The sequence below is a fragment of the Mus caroli genome, unplaced genomic scaffold (genome assembly GCF_978045245.1).
Source record: "Mus caroli unplaced genomic scaffold, Mus_caroli_1 scaffold_6, whole genome shotgun sequence".
NCBI classification, from domain to species: domain Eukaryota; kingdom Metazoa; phylum Chordata; class Mammalia; order Rodentia; family Muridae; genus Mus; species Mus caroli.
In genome coordinates, this window is record NW_028227261.1 from 69078684 (window position 1) to 69096773 (window position 18090).

Sequence of the window (18090 nt, forward strand, 5' to 3'; positions counted from 1 at the left end):
GTGGGCTCATCAATAACCCTGAGGAGAGCTGGAGGGAGATGGGTTAGGAAGAGTGTTCTGTGGGTAAAAGGTACTTGCTGCCGAAGCCTGGCCACCTGAGTTTGATCCCTGGAGCCCCTATCAGCACAGCTCCCTATCAGGAGAGATCAGACTCTGTAAGTTGTTCATTGATCTCCACACACATGCTGTGGCTCCCTTCTTCCACGAAACATACAATTAACATATTTAGATATGGTGGCATCTAGGAAGGGCCTTTGAAAGGAAGCATTTTGTACAAGTGAAGGTACAGGAGAAGAGCAAATGTAGGGAGTGATACAGGCTCATCAAATGGTAGCTCAAAGCTGTAGGTTGAGCTAAACTATGGGAGAACTTTATTTCCATGTGTTTTAGTATTTTTGACTATGCCACATGAAGGCATTTTAGAGAACTCAAGGAACAAACTGCAAATTAGAAAACAAAATTTTCTTTTCTTGAGATAGGCTTAGTGTAGGTCAGGCTGGCCATGAACTTGCTTTGTAGATGAAGGTGGCCTTGGACTCTTAAGTGCTGAGAATGTGGGAACGAACCATCAGGAATGGTTCACAAATACTTGTAAGCATTTGTGTCCAGCCACATTTATAGTAAGCACTGAGAACCTATGTGTGCTGGCAGCTCCTTTGAACCTTCAGATTCTAGATCTGTGCTTTCCAGTATGAAAGCGACTATCGCATGGGGCTGCTGAGCACTTGCGATGTGATTGCTCTAAACTGAGATACACTGTAAATGTACAATAAATGTTGGATTTTGAAGAATATAAAATAAAATAGCACAATAATTTTTATACTGGTGGTTTGTTGAGATGAGAGATTTTGGAAAAGGCTGAGTAAGTAAAACCTTCCTTGTTTCTTTATACCATTTTAATGTGACCAACAGACGTAAGGTGACATATGTGGTTTGTATTTTATTTCTAGTAAATGATGTTATTCAAGGGAACCATTCTAACTCCTGTCATCCATTGTAGGGTAACCTGAGTCACAGATGGCTTGAGCCAGATGCATGCTGGGGGAGTGCCTTATGATAGGACCTGCACTGTATCCACAGCTGGGTTGTGTCTATTATTCTGAGCTGCAATATTGTTATCTGCATATGAGTCATTGGGTTGAATATTTTTCATACCCCTTCTCAGTTTTAATGTTCTGACTTTAGTTTGGAGCCAGTGTTCAGAATTAGCTATTATTAATTTTCTTGTGACTTTCATCAAGTCTCTACTACACCCTTTCCCAGGTGTCAGAGTAAGCTAGGATTGTTTCTTTTTCTCTCTCAAGTGGAAAGACTTTAGAGAGTTCTGCTGAATTAAGACCCCCTTTGCCCTCTTGGTTTTACACCCCTCATCCCCCACTGTTTGCTCCATCTGGGCTTTTGTGAGTAGGCACCAGAGCAAGGTGACCAAGGCAGCTGTTCAATGACATAAGTGCCCCAACTGGAAGGACTTTCGGGAATTTGGGTCATGGTCATGAAACCTACTTTCAAATGTCCCAGAAATGGTGATCTACAAATGTGCTTAGATGCCACAAAAACAAGAATCTAAATTTTTTGTATATTTAGGCTATAGGTGGAGCACAGGAGTCATTTTTATTTTCCTGGTGACTTGTAAATATCCTCCCCCCGCCCAAGTACATGTATGCCTTAGGTGTGTGTCTGCCTGCCTGTCTGTCTGTCTGTCTGTCTGTGTGGATGCGGGCACTCTTGGAGGCCAGAAAAGGGTATCAGATCTCCTGGAGTTAGAAGCCATTGTGAACTGCCTGACATGCATACTGGGAACTGAATTTGGGTCTTCTTCAAGAGCAGCAAGTGCTCTTAACAACCACCATTTCTTCAGCCCTGAACATATTTTCCTTTTAGCAGTTCTTCCTCCTATGCAGTGCCTTTCTTCTGTTTCCCATTCAACTATTACTCGAATTTGTCAGATGCTAGGCTAGCTTCCAGGATAGAGACCTCAGGCTTAGTCTTTATCCCAAGGGCATGTAGATGATCAAAGACATGGATCTCAGAGTCTTGAGAGATCTCAGACTATGCTATGCTACAGGCAGATGAAGGAGATATGAACCCTTTGAGCAAACCTAGACCATGAAACATTTATTTTTTCACTTAAAAATTTAAAAGTATAATCCATGAGTTCTACATTTACAGTATTTCCCCCTCTCCCCCCTCCCTTTGACTCCTCTCATGTCCCCTGACTCCCTCTCAGATTTATGGCTACTTATATTGAATTATTATAGTGACACACACACTGCTGAATCCATTTATTGTTGTTTATATGCACATGTGTTTAGGGTTGAGCAGTTGAGATTGGACAAGCTCTTAAGTAGCTCAACCAGAGAGAAGACTGATTCTCTCTCAGCCACCACTAATTACCTATAGCTCCTCATCTAGTGGTGGAGCCTTGTGAAATTTCCCTGATCCGAGGTGGTATGTTAACTGGTGGTATCATACGCAGGTCATGTTTAAGAAACTGTGTTGTTAAGATTTAATGGAGGAGCTAGAGAAAGTACCCAAGGAGCTAAAGGGAACTGCAACCCTATAGGTGGAACAACAATATGAAATAACCAGTACCCCGGAGCTCTTGTCTCTAGCTGCATATGTATCAGCTGTAAAGAGAGGCCCATTGGTCATGCAAACTTTATATGCCCCAGTACAGGGGAACGCCAGGGCCAAAAAGTGGGAGTGGGTGGGTAGGGGAGTCGGGGGGAGGGTCTGGGGGAATTTTGGGATAGCATTGGAAATGTAAATGAGGAAAATACCTAATAAAAATATTAAAAAAGAAAAAAAAAGATTTAGTGGCTTTCCTGCCATATATAGAAATCTCTACCATTTGGGAGATATCCTGACTCTCTGGCTTTTACAACCTTTTTCTTACCTTATGAACCAATGTTCCCTGAATCTTAGGTGTAGGGTTAAGTAGTAGATGTAGTAACCGGGGATGTGCACCCCATAGACATTTTCCCCTGCATGTTGACCAGTTGTAGATTTCTAAAATTGTTTTTTTTTTTAATTTATTTTATGTGTACAAGTGTTTTGCCTGTATGTATGCATGTACATATATGTTCCATGTGTATGCCTGGTCCTAGGAGAGGCCAAAAGAGGGTATCAGGTTCTCTGGGACTATAGCTATTAATAGTGATCAGCCAGCATGTGAGTGCTGGGAATCAAACCTGGCTCTCTGCAAGAACAAGTGCTCTAACTGTTAAGCCATCTCTCCATCCCCAGTTATATACTTTTGTAACGGCCTCTGTCTGCTATAAAAGAAGCTGCTTTGGTGAAAGGGGAGAGCTACATTTGTCTGTGGGATACAAGTAAGGATTTAGAGTGTAGTTGGGAGTTACACTGGTTTAGGAAATTGGCAATAGTGAATTCTCCTTTAGGGTTTATGACCTCATCACCCACAAGAAGTGGGCTAGTAATCATGTAAAATTCCAGGTATGTATTCCCTCCTGTTGAGTGGGTCTTCAGTCCAATTAGACAGCTGTTGGTTACATCTAGGCTGTAAGTGCCACTATTGCAAATTTTGGGATATCTTGCCAAATGAAACATTTTAGAGCAAAAGTTTTTGATATTTAAAGTAAGAGGAATATTCAGTTAACTCGTACGTGTGATAAATAAAACCTGTTTAATAAATGTATGTCAATACACATTTCCTTTGCTGGAACTTCAATCTGTACGGAAGCTTTATTGCCACGTTGAAATTCACTTTAAGATATAGATCACATTGTAGAATTTTGCCATTAAATTTATTTTTCTTTTGGAATAAATGGTTATAATACACTGCATTTAGGAGAAATAGCAACAGGCCAAGAGGAACATTTCACTGGTGTAAAAGTCAGGGCCTCTGAAGCAGGAAAAGCGTCCTCTGCCTGTAGAGTTTGTTAGATTGAGAATGCCTGGCTCAAGCTAGGCTCAGTGAGAGCTTGACTTTTCTCTCAAGAGTGTGTGAGTGAAATATATGTGCAGTGCTATTTTTGCTAAGTTGAACTTCCTGGCTTTTGGTTTGAGGTTTGTAGGAGTCCTAAAATGGTTGGCTTAAAGTGAGAACTCAGATGACTAGATTGAGTATGAACGCAGGAATGAGCATACTATCTCATATACAGTGGGAAGCATTTATTTTGAAAACACTAGTTTCTCTCTAGAGTGAACTCATCTATGCAATGGCTATTAACTATTTTATGAATGTGCATAAGATATGATTAATATTATACATTAAATGCTAACGATGTGTGCTTAAAAAAGTTCTGTTGATCATTTAACACCATAAAGTATATAGGGTCTGTGGAAGATCTCCTTGTAAACAGGAAGACAGTGACCTCCTCATCTGGTTTCTCTGCATTTTCAGTAACTTCACAGTTGAATACAGTATGGCCATATTAAGTGGGAGATTCTAGAAGTCACTCACAAGTTAAAATTACATGCCCTTCTGAGTAGTGAGATTAAGTCCATTGCCAGCTTACTACTCATCACTTTATCCAGTGTTTCCACCCTGTCTCTGCTGCTTGCCCTCCAATGTTTAGCTAAGTGTTCATCTATCAGATCAACTTGTGGTATTGAAAGGATTATACACAGCAATCCTTATATTACCTAATAACAGTCCCAAACTATAAGAACATCTGGATATACCAAAGGAGCCAGTAAGGTGTTTCCTCAAGTGTAAAGGTGAGTTCTCAACTTAATGAAGAAAAAACGTCATATGCTGAGGTCACTGAGGTCTATACTCAGTTATCGCTAACCTCTTTCTAACCCCTTTCTGTGCTGGATTTACAAATTAAACTTATACCTGGGTAAGAATGGATCACATAAATAGAGTACAAATAGGGTCCAGCATTATCTATGGCTTCAGGCATCTGGTGGTGGTTTTGGAATGTATCCATAAGCTGGGAGACAATATATCAAATATTTACCATGAGTCAAAGCTTTTTATGATAAAAATGAGCAGCAATCAAGACAACATCTTAAGGCCTTTTCTATTTACAGCCTTACAAATGAAACCGACATGACCAGGGATGTAATGTAAAAGTACTTGCTATTCACATGTGATTAGAGAGAGATGTATGGAAGAGCAGTGGAAGCAGCAATGTGTCTGCAAACTGTTGAATTAACAGCAGGGGCAACCAGACTACTGTTGCCTGGGACGCAGCCTACTCACCTTTTAACCCTTAAAAAAGCGACACACTGCTCTCTAGGGCAAAGTTATAGAAAATTCTTAGAGTTACAGGAAATTAGGTAGCTCAGAGTCCCATATATTCTTTCTTATGTACTTAGTTTTCTCTTTATTAACATTTTGTATTAGCATTGTCATATGATAAGTAAATAAATCAATTTTGGTATAAACAAAAATGAGAATCTTACTAAATCTTATTCAATATTAATTAAAATTAAATATCTAAATAACAAATATATTAAATACAAATACATTTACATTTAATAAATATATCAGTTAAACATTATTTAATAAATATATTAAATATATAATGTGTATATGCGTATGTATTATTTACTGGTACTTGAAATTGAACCTGGGACCTCTTGTATGCTAATCAGGTTTGCCATCACTGATCTGTGTACCCCAGCTCTCATTATTTTATATTACTTTTTTGCCAACTGTGGTGGGATCACACACCTATAATACTGACACCAAGAAGGTCAAGGCAGAAGGATGCTTAACTTTGTAAGAGACCATCCAGGGCCACAGAACAGGTGCCTGCCTCAAATATTACTGACCAGCTAATCAAAGCAAGTGCTTTCTGTATTCTTACTTCTGGTTTTCTTCTGGCATTTAAGATGGAGCTTTACTGTATAGCCCAGGCTGACCCCTTATGTGCTATTCTTCTGCCTCTGCTTCCTGTGCCTTAGTTCTGCTGATTTTTACAAATGTCTAGATCTCATATGTTTTCATTTGCTGTGATAAAATACTCTGATCAAAAGCAAATTAGGGAGGAAAGGGCTTATTTGGCTCACATTCCAGGCCACAGTCCATCACTGAGGGAAGCTGGGGCAGGAACTCAAAGCAGAGCCCATGCTTTCCAGCTTGTTCATTGGCTCAGATAATTTTTTTTAAATACAGCCCAGCCCCATGTACTTAGGGGTGGTGTTTCATACAGTGGGCAAGACCCTCCCAAGTCACCCATCAATCAAGACAATGTCTCACAGACATGCCCACAGGGCTTGATTTGAGGCAATCATTCAAAGAGGCTCCCTTTTCCCAAGTAACTCTGAGTTATATCTACTTGACCTGGCACAGACCCATGCTGCCTCTGTCTCTGCAAGTTTATATGAGCTTTGATCATGCTGACTTAGAGGACCTTGTTCTTCTGGTGTCTTCCATGCCCTCTGGCTCTTACACTCTGCCTCCTCTTCCTCAGGGTTTCCTGGGGGGAGGGGTTTGATGGAGACATCTCCTTTAGGCCTGAGTGTTCCTTTAGGCCTAGAGTGACATTACTCTATTCGTAATGTCTGCCTGTGGGTCTATTTCTTCCTGTCTGCTGCAGGAGAGAGCTTCTGTGATGATGACTGAGCAGGGGCACTGGTCTGCTTCCCCGGCTGGAGTCTGGATATACAACACTTTATCTGTTAGATTCTACCACCTTTAGTTAGTTGCTGTTAAAGTATATATGTCAACTTTTCAACTGGGCAAACGCTCAGGAGGGTGTTTGTAGTATTGACAGAAAACTGAGTAGCCGAGGGCTAGGGGTTTAGTTCAATCATGAACTTAGGGCTTAGGGCTCTGTGTAGAACACTGCAAAACAAGTCAGTCATTACAAAGCCTGCTCTTCTAGCTGAGTATTTAAAAATATTTATCTGTCTGTCTACCATTTTAGTGAGAAAGGGTCCCTCCATGTAGCTCAGGTGGGCTCCAAGTTTGAGTTTCTTTTCCTTGTGTGTCTTGAGCACAGGCACGTCGTATACCACTTTCACATCTTTATCTGCAAAGAATGAGAGTTTCTGCTCTCCTGAATCCTCATGGACAGAAATGGCTTACACTGAGCAGCCACAAACTCCTGGTCTCTCCTCTTTGATCCTGCTTCCCGTGTGCTATCCCAGAGTGTTGTGTCTTGATTTCTGTAATTAAAATATAAAATTTAGCTGTGTGTGCCGACACACACCTGTGATCTCTGCTCTTGGGAGGCTAAAGCAAGATTTTGAATTTGAGGTCATTCAGGGTTATATAACAAGACCTAGTTTTTTTTTAAAAGTTAAAATGTTAGTTATTTCTTGGTATGTCTAAGTTTGAAATCATTGAGAATTCTGTCTTGAGATACTTGTATCTGATGATCTGTCAGCTCTTAGGCTTTGTGTGTGCATACACACATAAGTTATATACTACTTATTTAGTTTTTGGAAACTATAATAGCTGACCTTTGCCCATCTATAAGTAGAGAGTTTCATTTTTTAATGTGTATGTAAACTGGGAAAGGCTCACTATAAATTACTGCTTAAATAGTATTCATTTATAAGTCATTTAATTTTTACACATAGTCTTTCAATCAATCAATCAATCAATCAATCAATATTTTAGCTAACTGCTAATAATCAGGCTATTAGGTATCAGGGATGTAGCAGTGAGTTAGCTAAAGGTCCTGAGGCTGAAAGACGAGGTGAGCAATGAACAAATGAAGGTTGATTGGAGGAAGTGGATGGGCACTTGATAGGAAGATGGAGGGCGGTAATGAATGTCTTTGGGTGTACGATAACCAGGGTATGTTTTTCTGAGGATGTAGTAATTGAGACGAGACTGGAAAGAGTAGATGAGCAGAATTGCTGTGTGAAAATTGTTTGCCACAGGTTCTGTAAACTTCCGAACTGAGGTAGGGACTGGGCAGATGGCTCTGCGAGCAATTGTGTTTGCTGTGCAAGTCCAAGAAACTGGGTTTGAATCCCCAATGGCCATGTGAAGCTGGGTATGGCTGCTCATAATTGTCATTCCAGGTTGGGGGACTGAGATAGCCAGCCATTTGGTTTCAAAAAACAGGGAGAAAAATGATGGTGTACCTGACTCCCACTCTGGCCTCTGTACATGCATGCATGAGTGTGCATTTGCATATACATGGGCATATGCCATTTGGACATATAAATAAAATGTAAAGAAATCAGGTGGTTTTAGGCTGTGTGATTTACTTGTGTGCAGTGGTGATACTCTGAGCCGACCTGGGAACCCAGTTAGAAATCTCACCAGTTTGGCCCAGAGCAGAGCCTTGGAGCACATCTGTTGGGAAGAATAGAATCTTGGCAGGAGATAGGGAAGGGGAGGAGCGGAAGCCACGCCTTTTACATTGGAGGTTAGCAACAGCAGTGTGGCTGAAAGGGAGTAACGCCTTGAGAAGGGAGAAGAGAAGGCCTGGAGGGTCAGGGAAGGCATGCTTAGGCTTCTGGACGAGTCCTGAAAGAAAAGTAGGAAAAGGTGAGGTTATACTTAGGGAAGCAGGAAGGCTTAGCAGTGTAGCCATGAGGGAGGCTCTGTAAGCAGCTGTCAGAAAGTGAGGGGCTTCTGGGAAGGGAAAACACATTATCTCACTGAGGGGGATTCCTCTCATCTCTTTATCATGTTTTCTGATAAGTCAGCTTGAGAGGGGTGGTTCCATGGACTCCTGGCTAGGTGATTGACAGGCCCAACTGGACTGATTTTTCTTTCCCTGCATCTAAGTTTGTTAAAGTATCAGAGACTCTAAAACGAGTTACAGGCAGTTGTGAGCTGCCATGTGAGTACCGGGAATCGAACCCTGGTCCTCTGGAAGAGCAGCCAGTGTTCTTGACCACTGAACTATCTTTCCAACTCTCTGGATTGACTCCTAAGGGAAGGAAGGGTTCTCTTTAATGTTCTACTTTTTGGAGAAGATCAGCTGTTTCCACCAAGTACAGGTATAGCTCCTTCTTTTGACGGGGGGGTCGGGGGGGGGTGAGGAGGGACTTCTGTGATATTTTCCTTTCTAGTGTTCCAGACAGGGTGTAGGGTGGACCTCAATGGCCTTCAGGCTTCTAATCCTCATGTAGTTACCCAGCACTCACTCTTCCTCTCCCACTGTAATTGCTGAGACCCTAAGATCATGAGCTGAAGTTGACCCAGAGGTCCAGTTCCAAAGCTGTTCACCAGAGGGGATCGATATCTGCACTGGGTTTTAGGTTGCACCCTAGTGTGTGAAGCTTCCAGGAAGGGGTGCTCGCTCAGGAGGAGAAAGATAGCAAACCACAACCCTTTTCTGGCATTCCCGGCCTGTGACCAGGACAGGGTCAAGGACATGTCCAGCTTCTGACCAAGCATAACAGGACTCCTGTGTCAGGGATCTGGAAGCTGCCTGATCAACTTCTACCTCTGGTTTCTCAGAAGGGCAGTTGGGTATGGTGACTCACAGAAGAGTTGGACACCAAAGTCATTTATTATGGTATAGACCATTTTAAACACTTCCACAAGCAGTGCGACAATTGACAGTTGAACATCAGCCATGCTTGCATGTAATTTTAGGATCCACATATTTCGATTAAACGGTTGAGGCAACCTTTTAAGTTTTGACATGTACATGGTGAAATAGAGGAAAGGAAGGTTAAATTCTGAATTTTAATGGCAGAAGCCAGTCTGCATCACATTTTGGAGGACAAGAATTTTCAGACTGCATGTATTCCTGTCAAGAAAGGAACTAAGCAGACTCCCCATGTATCTTTTGTAGGCGGCATCGCTGTCCACATCTCCCTACGAAGATTTATGATAAAGCAGAGAAAACATGTCTTCTCTCCGAGTACACCGAGAATTATCCCATCTATCAGTCTTACCTTCCCAGAAATTCCTTCAAGCCCGAGCGGTGCTTCCGGAAAGCATCTGTACCAATGGAAGGTCTGACCACAAGCAGGTGAGAGCAAAGATTTGCTGGTAAACAAACGGGTGGCCTGAAACTAGTAACGTATAGTATAGTGTCATGTCAAGGTAACAGCGTGCAGTGTGGAATTCAACATCAGAGCCTTAACGCTAATGTACTAGATAGCTCTGAAAGAGATCATTGTAGTTGTTAGCTTTCTTAACTATTACCAAACACTCTCTTACTAATAATTCTTGCCTGTTGAAGTGGAGGGTTGGGTCTAAATTGTCCTGTCTTACTTAAAGGTGGTTAAGTTAAAGGTAGAAGGAGAGGGCCTGCTGCTGGAAAAGGAATTTTTGGCTTCGTGGAAGGTTCCATAACAACTTGGCTGGAAAACAAAGACTGGTAATAAAGAATGGGCCCTTCAGTTCTGGCGTTATGGGTTTTGAATTAGAGATCCCACAAATATTCAAGATATGCAAAGAACATACTTACTTTTCAATTGATCCTGCTATACTCTAGTTGGTTTCCAAGTTGAGATTGCTAGGATCTAGGGTCATGTAGGCATGGAGTTGCCTCTGTCAACGTCCTGGAGGTTCCTATTGCCAGGGGATGGGGAAAGTGCTCAGTCTAAGGGTTCTACACTCACAAGACTATGTATTTTCCATGGACAGTTTGGTTAGTGGCCTCCTGATGGTGATGCCTGGCTTCGTCATCTGTGGCATTAGGAACATCTTTGAATGCAGTTGGGCAGAATTTTAGGTCCAGCCAGTCAGTCTCTCGTAGAAACTGAAAGACCCACAACGTGAGGACTGACTCAGGAGAGGCGACACCCCAAATCACACAAGAAACGGTCTTGCTGCAACTGCAAGAGGATTTTTATTCGAGAGCGTTCTCGGGCCCATGGTCATACACCACGCAGGGGTAGAGGACCATGGCGCCCCGGGTAGCTGTATAAGGGGGTATTTAAAGGAAGAAACCACAACTCAAGGAAGTGGGGAGGGCGTTGTTGGAAAAATACCAAAGATACCATTTAAGAGTCACAAGGAAGTGCAAAGTCACAAGAGTCACAGAGAATACCTGGTAATTGTTCCGGTTAACTCTCAGTTTCTAAGAGCCCCTAACAATAGCACATTTGCATGGCAGTTTCCGGAGTTGGTCAGGGTGACTTTCTTTGAATGAACACTCTTTGAACCCAGGAAGCAGGTAGGTGGAGGAAGGAATGTCGCTATCAAGGTATGATTAGCATACCTTGGAGCAATGAGTCACAAAGGTCACATTCCCAAGCCTCGTCCTAAAGGCCTAGAATTTTGTTACTTCTTCAGAAACCACCTGAACCTTGGTGTGTTCTTGGTCTCCCTATTCCTCATCTCCAAAAGACAGGATTTCTGTGCTGTGGAGCTAACAGTGTACCCCATTTGCTCCCTCACAGCACATAGGTAGCACAGATGCGTGGACAACTTGCTGAATGCCCCCCCCCCCCCTGTTCACCTATTGCATGGTAATTTTGTGAGGTTTTAATAATGATTCCAGCTGGCCCGAGGTGGAACATGACATCTTTTTCCCCAAATAATGGAAACTTCCTCTCTTGAGAGTTTGACTTGTAAGTGTTCTTATCTAAAAACCAGGTGCTGTATGCTAGACTCATAGAAGCCGTGTCTAGGTTAGGGCAGGAGGTCATCTAAGGGGAGGAATGAATCTAGGAGATTTCTGAGCTTGGTAGGAACTACGGGACAGGGACATCTTGAGAAAGGCAGGAAGCTGAGGGATTTGTCTGATGCCTAGCAGTTATTGTACGTGACCTGGTTTAAGGACAGTGGTTCTGGGTCCTGGTACATTTGAACAGTACAATTTACAGCTGCTTCTTTCAACCTACAGCTTATTAAATGATGTGAACCTGAACCTTACAGTTTGGGCTTCATTTTGCTAAGAAAACATCTTCTCCAGGGCTCTAGGGCTCGCAGCAAAGACTGTGGGCTTCTTCTGAGCTTTGCTGCTTATTCCAAGAGACCACAGGCCACATCAAGGAGGTGTCCTGTGCGCATGCGTGATGCGCTGGTTTGTAAGGGATGAACATAGCATTGGGAGCTGACTTCAGACTTCATTTTCTACTGCCGGGTGCATCAGTTCTCACCTCTTTACAACCAGTTTTCAAGAAAGGAAGAACACTTTGTTGTGAGATCAAAGGCACTAACTTTAGCAACGTTGTGACAGAAAAGTATTTTCTGTCCTGGACGTATAGGACAGAAACTGATTAAGGCTTGATTGTTGCGAGATGCTCTTGTTCATGTCTAAATCTTAGGAGAACAAACACACATCCGTCCTCTGAGGCAGGATCCCGGTCCCACTGCCCAGCTCTGAGGCCCTCAGACGTGGAAGCCCTTCATATTTTCCTCCTTCCTAACGTAAAATACTAATCTCTGACCTGAGCTAAGTTATCTTTGCCCGTGTCATTTATAACAATAAACCCATCTCCCAGCAGGTGCCCCGCCTCAACCAGAGCCACAGCAACGATAAATCCAGTTTATATCAAGAGGTCCCTAGCTACTGAAAGAATTTCCCATACCATTAAGGATTACAGAGCTTTAAAACAAGAGAAAGGGGTGGAATCCAGTTACTAATGGGGGTGGGGTGGGGTGGCGTGGGGAGCCAGCCCGGGAGCTGGGGTGTACCTCGGTCATAGGGCACTTGTGTATCACCTGTAAGGTTAGTCTATGTTCGAGCCTGGAACCTGAGGTTGGGGAGAAAGCTTCTAGCAGATTTTTTCCCCTTTTATCCTTCCCTCGGAAGGGAAGCCAGGCATAGACTCTGTGGCACCTCACTCGCATTGCTGTCTCACTTCCCTGACTGAGGAAAAGCCGAGCTACTCTCAGGAATGCAAAGCAGCTTGCCTCCCCCGAGGCTTTTAGGGGATGGGATGTGTCATCTGCATGGATTGTCACCTCTTGACTCCCATGGCACTCCACTCATTTCCTTATCTACAGGTGGACCCTGTATAGTGTCTGAGGCTGGACACGACGCTCCCACCTGCTGCATGAAAAAGTCATTTGGTGTCCCGGCTTGGCTGAGTTTGGTGATGAAGTCCAGACACAAACCCCACCTGGCTTCTGGAAAGGTTATCATCCCAGCACGAGGCCCATTACAGCTGCACACAACTCTTACTGACTATAAATTGTGGGGATTTAAAGCAGGTGTCAGAAGGGGAATGCCTGCGAGTTCCAGTCCTTTTTACTGGAAAAAAAAATATTTTTTCTCTTTTAAAAACTTTGCAGCGTTTGGTAATTCTCCTGCAGAGGACTTGCCTTTATTTAGTTTAGCTAGGTCCAGCATCAAGTTATGACGGAAGTTTGCATTTCTAGCTTTGCCTCTCATTAGGCTGTCACTAGATGAAAGACTTGGGAGCCCACTTGGGACAATATGTCTGTTGCCTAAGCCAGCTTCTGCAGTGATATGTAGTACTCTAAAAGGGAGGGAGATGTGGGCGGAGCACATTGGAAGTTCATCCATGCATGCTTGCGGGGGGGGGGGGGGGGGGGGGGGGGAAGAGAGAGGGAGAGAGAGAGAGAGAGAGAGAGAGAGGATGTTGGGGTGGATGAGTAGTATAGACTCTTTGTTTTATTTTTAACTTTTTAAAATTTTATTTTATTTTATTTTATTGATATGGCTCATCGCTAAATAAGTGAGATTAAGAAAGGAAGAGTAGGAGAGAAAGGGCATTTGGTACCCTTTCCCAAAGCCAGGAAGGATGGAAGAAGTGGTAATGAGCCGTCTTGACATGCTGGTTAAACTGTGTGGGTTTTCTTTGAGGATTCTCTGTTACTCAAGGCTGCAGTTATCCGAGTTGGTGGTGGGGCTCAGGGTTGAGGCCTGATGAAGACAAGACAAGGCTCTCAGCGCTAGGCTTGCCGGGGGAAGCCTGAGAGCCTTGGCTTCCTTGATGTGCTCCTTTGACTGAGTTTGTGCACATTTTGCCCATTATTTCATTAAGAATCTATCTATGTTCCTGTTCGTCTGCTTCTCTGCCTTAGTCTCCCTCCTTTTGGTTCAAATTAGATAGCTTTTAATTACTCTGCCTCTACATTTGCTGACCTCTTCCTCCTCTCTCTAAGCCCAGTGAATTATTTTTTCTCAGATAATATATTTTTTAGATTTTTTTCTTTGAGATGAGGTCTCCCTCAGAATCCCAGGCTAGCCTGAACTTGGGATCAGATTCTCATTCTCCCTCCGAGCGCAGGAATTTGGGGGTTACAGGGATGCACCCCCAGGCCTGCCGTTAGCTTTTTTAGTTTCCATTTATTATTATTATTTTTTTTTTGGATAATAGCTTTTATTTCTTTTGTGTCATTTTCTAGCCCTTTCTCATGAAGCATAGTGAAAACAGCTGCTCTGAGATTGCTGCTGGGTTCAGCATCTGCTCTGCTTGAGGCACGTGGGTCGTGTTTTCCTGCAGAGAGTTGAATGGTTTCCTATTACTTCTGGACAGTATTGTGAATGTTGCATTCGGAGACTCTGGATTATTTCCGGTTTCACAATCTTCTGAAAAGCATTTCTGTTTGTTTGTTTATTGGACAGGTAGTTTGATGAGGCTCAAAGTGTGAATTCCATGTCTTGGGTGGCAACCCAAATTCCATTTCAATTCAGTTATCCTTAATTCAGAAGCCTGCTTCTGGTGTGTGGGACGAGCAGGGATCTAGGCCCAGCGACATACAGAACTTTGGCTTTAGCTCTTTCCTTTCCAAGACTGCCTCATTTTGCTTTTCTGAAAGCAAAGAATCTGGCAAAGGCTGGTTTTAGCTGCCTCATCTGGCACAGGCTGGTGACTGCCTTCAGGCTGAAGCTGTGACTCACAAGCAGTTCATGGAAAATGAAGGAGCAAAGACTCAGCCAGGGCCATTTCTTCTCCCACCTGCTGGCGCTGTCCCAGAAACCTATTGGCTGGGCCAACTCTAGTCCTGTTGAGTAGTTTAATCATGGTTTCTTCTAGGCTACATGGAATGGTGACAGATGTTAGCTTCTGCCTGAGCAGGATTGGAAGAACTGAGATAGAGGAGAGATAATGATGTATAATTGGAATCCCGGGTAGTTGTACTAGCATTTACTGGCTGCAGGGATGATGCTGGGATCCAGCTTTGTAGCTCCGCTGAAGGATCTTTCTCAATGTTCTGGAAAAGGCTTCCCAGACCTGCCTGAGATGACATAATGGCTTCCTTAGAAGGTGTCTTCTGACCTGGGGAAGTTTGAAAATTACATATGGAAATAATAAAATAAACAAATAAGGCAAAGAGTATCTTTCTACCTGGATAAGAGGAGATGGTTAAGAGGACAAGCCATGAGAAGAGGGTCAATTGGGGACAAAGAGAAAGAACAAAAACATGAATCTGAGGATAGACACCGTGACTAATTTATCTATGCAGGAGGCTAACAATGAGAGACATAGATTGGCTCAGAGATGCCTTGGCTAGTATAAACAGTAGAGCCATGTTCTGTGGTTGGGGAATGTGTGGGAGGAGGGAAGTCATGTAGACCCTTTCTAGAGGAGAGAGGGGATAAGGAGAGGCTCCCCGCCAGAGCTCCTGGGGATTAAACAATCAACCAAAGAGTACACCTGGAGGGACTCATGGCTCCAGCCATATATATAGCAGAGGATGGCCTTGTTGGGCATCAATAGGAGGAGAGGCCCTTGGTCCTATGAAAGCCTGATGCTTAGGGGAATTTAGGGGAATGTTAGGGTGGTGAGGCTGGTGGGGGAGCACCCTCATAGAAGGGGTAGGGATAGGGATGGGATAGGGGATTTGTGGAGGGGAAACTGAGAAGGGGGAGAACATTTGAAATGTAAATAAAATAACCAATTAAAAATTATAAAATATTTTATTTTTCTTTAAAATATGGGAGATACTGGGGCATGTTTAAATACTGCCAGAAAGGAGACAGCTGGGGAAAGATATGGATGCAGGGTAGAAGATGGTCTGTGGATGAAGAGCTCAAGCAGGTGATTTAGGGAAAGGGTGACAGTCTGCTTTGGCAAATAGGAAGCCACCCCTCACCCCCTAAGACAGAGTCCATTTTAACATGATTGATTCCCTGGCGGCTACTATAATACCTTTTGAAATTTATATAAATATTAAATTATTTTTGAAAAGTAAACTTTGTTTGGCTCCTGTGAAAATTCTCCATTCTCCACTTCCAGGCAAATGGTTTTCATTAGCAATTCTGTAATTTCCCCTTTCCTTTTTCTCTGTTCATGCCCAACACCTTTCTTTAGCATAGCCAAATGATTTGAAATGAAGTTGCTATAACTTCCCCAGCAGGGCCACTTTAACCAGTACTTAATTCTAGTTTAACTCTTGGCTTTCCATGCTGGGTACCTTTTATAGCTACCTACCTAAAGGAAACTTAGATCTTTGACCTTTTTTTTTTTTTTTTCTTTATTCAGAACCACAGTGAGGTTAAACACTAGGGAATGTACCATAGGAAGAGAGAAGCCATTGAATGTTGAAAAACAAGTGGTTAAGTTTAAGCAGTTTCTGTGTAGAATAAAATAACTTTTTTTTTTTTCATGAACTTGAAAGATGTAAGATTATGTGAGACTGGGGACAGGCAGTTAGGCTGCCGCTAATGATAAGTTTCGGGGAATGTTTCCCAACATAAAAATCTAATGAGGAAGCCCATACATTCTGATAAAATTCATTTGCAAGCCATGGTGACTATTTTTGGGCCAGATAAAAAATGAATCAAACTTCAAACTTAAAACTGACCCTTTCCCCTGAAGGTGAGCGGCTTCTCCTCCCCCTAATGATTTGCCTTCTCTAGAGCTGGTAAATGAATTCAAATAAAGATGCACATTCATATCGCGATTTGAATCTTCTGTCTGGAAGGAGGTTAAGTAATGAATCCATTCCCTAAACTTAGCATGATGTTTTGTGCGTCTGCTTCTGTCTTCGAGGAGCGACTTGAGGCTAGCCCCTGAGCTGGTGAGTTTGTGAGCATTATTGCTTAGCAGCTTTTTAAGGGTGAACAGCAGATGGAGCATTGAGTCTGCTTCAGCTGTTAGTCTGCAGGGCTGAATACCCTTGGAAAATGGCATCTTGGAGGAGAAGTAAGCTTTTTAGGGTAGTCATAGAGCTCTGGGATGGGAGGCCTCAGCATGCAAGCATGGACAATTAGCTTTGCTCTTCAATGATGACTTTTGGTACTTTCTGCTATACCTCAGAACTGCAGAGGGACCACAGCCTGGTTAGCCATCACTGAACATAGATAAGGTGGCCTCAAAATGCCACTTTAGTCCTGGGAGTGGAGAGAAACTTCAGCTCCTGTTAGGTATTTTCTTTCCAGAAGGTGAACTTTAGAAGGAAGATAACTCTCAGGTTAGCTGATTTTCAGATGGGGTTTTAGCCATTTTCTTTGGTCCGTACAGCTCATGGAGGCTTAGTGTCTCCTAGTGTCTTGCTGCAATTGGTTGAGTTGTGAGAAGTCACAACCTTAATCTAAGAAGGTGAAAAGTGTGAACCTGACCCTTGGTTTCTTATTAGCTTCTTGTCGGCCTGTTTATTCCATAACTCCCATATATATAATTGACTTCCAGATGCTGGGGTCCCTCAGCTTCCCTTTGCTGTTTGCCCACAGCGAGGCTGCTAGGAAGGCAGGTCAGGCTGCAGTTGTTGTTCTTGCTACTAGGATATATTTTAAGATGTACCAAGAGGGTGTTATAGGAGTTCAGCCGAAGCATCTCCTGTTTCCCACTTGCAGTCCCAAGGAGACTAATTCTTATGCTTCCCCAGTCCTTCATCCCACCAAGCATGCTCAGGACCTGCTTTGGGTTTATGGACAACCCCGTGTATAATTCATGCAAGACAGTTTACAGTGGAGCGTGTTACCCTTGCTACTCAAGCATAGCTCAGTAATGCTGCCCCAGGTTTCAGCCTGGAAGTAGGTTTTATTAGTGTTTAGCCTAATGTTTCCTGTCTGGAATTCTCTCCCTTCCATTGACAGAGCTGTTTACTCAAGTACCTTTAAGGGGAAAACTCTGCTTCTCCCTTGTCCTGTTTGGCTAAATGGGATTCAGGAAGAAGCAGTTGGTCTTTGGAGGAACTGGGTCTTATGGAGAAATCAGCAGTAGAGACTGTTGCAGTGGGCAGGATAGCCAGGCTCAGCTGGGTATAGCCAGCATGATGGGCAGGTGCCACCTGGGCCTGTCACAGATGTGCAATGATTTGGGAAGTGATTACTTTGGCGAACAGTATTCTGTCTTTTCCGTCTTACTGTTTTGTTCCTCTTCGAC

General features: G+C 43.1%; 1 protein-coding gene across 1 annotated transcript in view; it reads left to right on the top strand.

Annotated features, from left to right (window-relative positions):
• Positions 1-18090, top strand: part of Saxo1 (stabilizer of axonemal microtubules 1) — a 106897-nt gene that overhangs the window by 64559 nt on the left and 24248 nt on the right. Inside the window, exon 2 of the mRNA XM_021160759.2 lies at positions 9687-9866. Coding sequence (XP_021016418.1) covers positions 9687-9866 — 180 coding nt within the window. The remainder of the gene's footprint in view (positions 1-9686; positions 9867-18090) is intronic.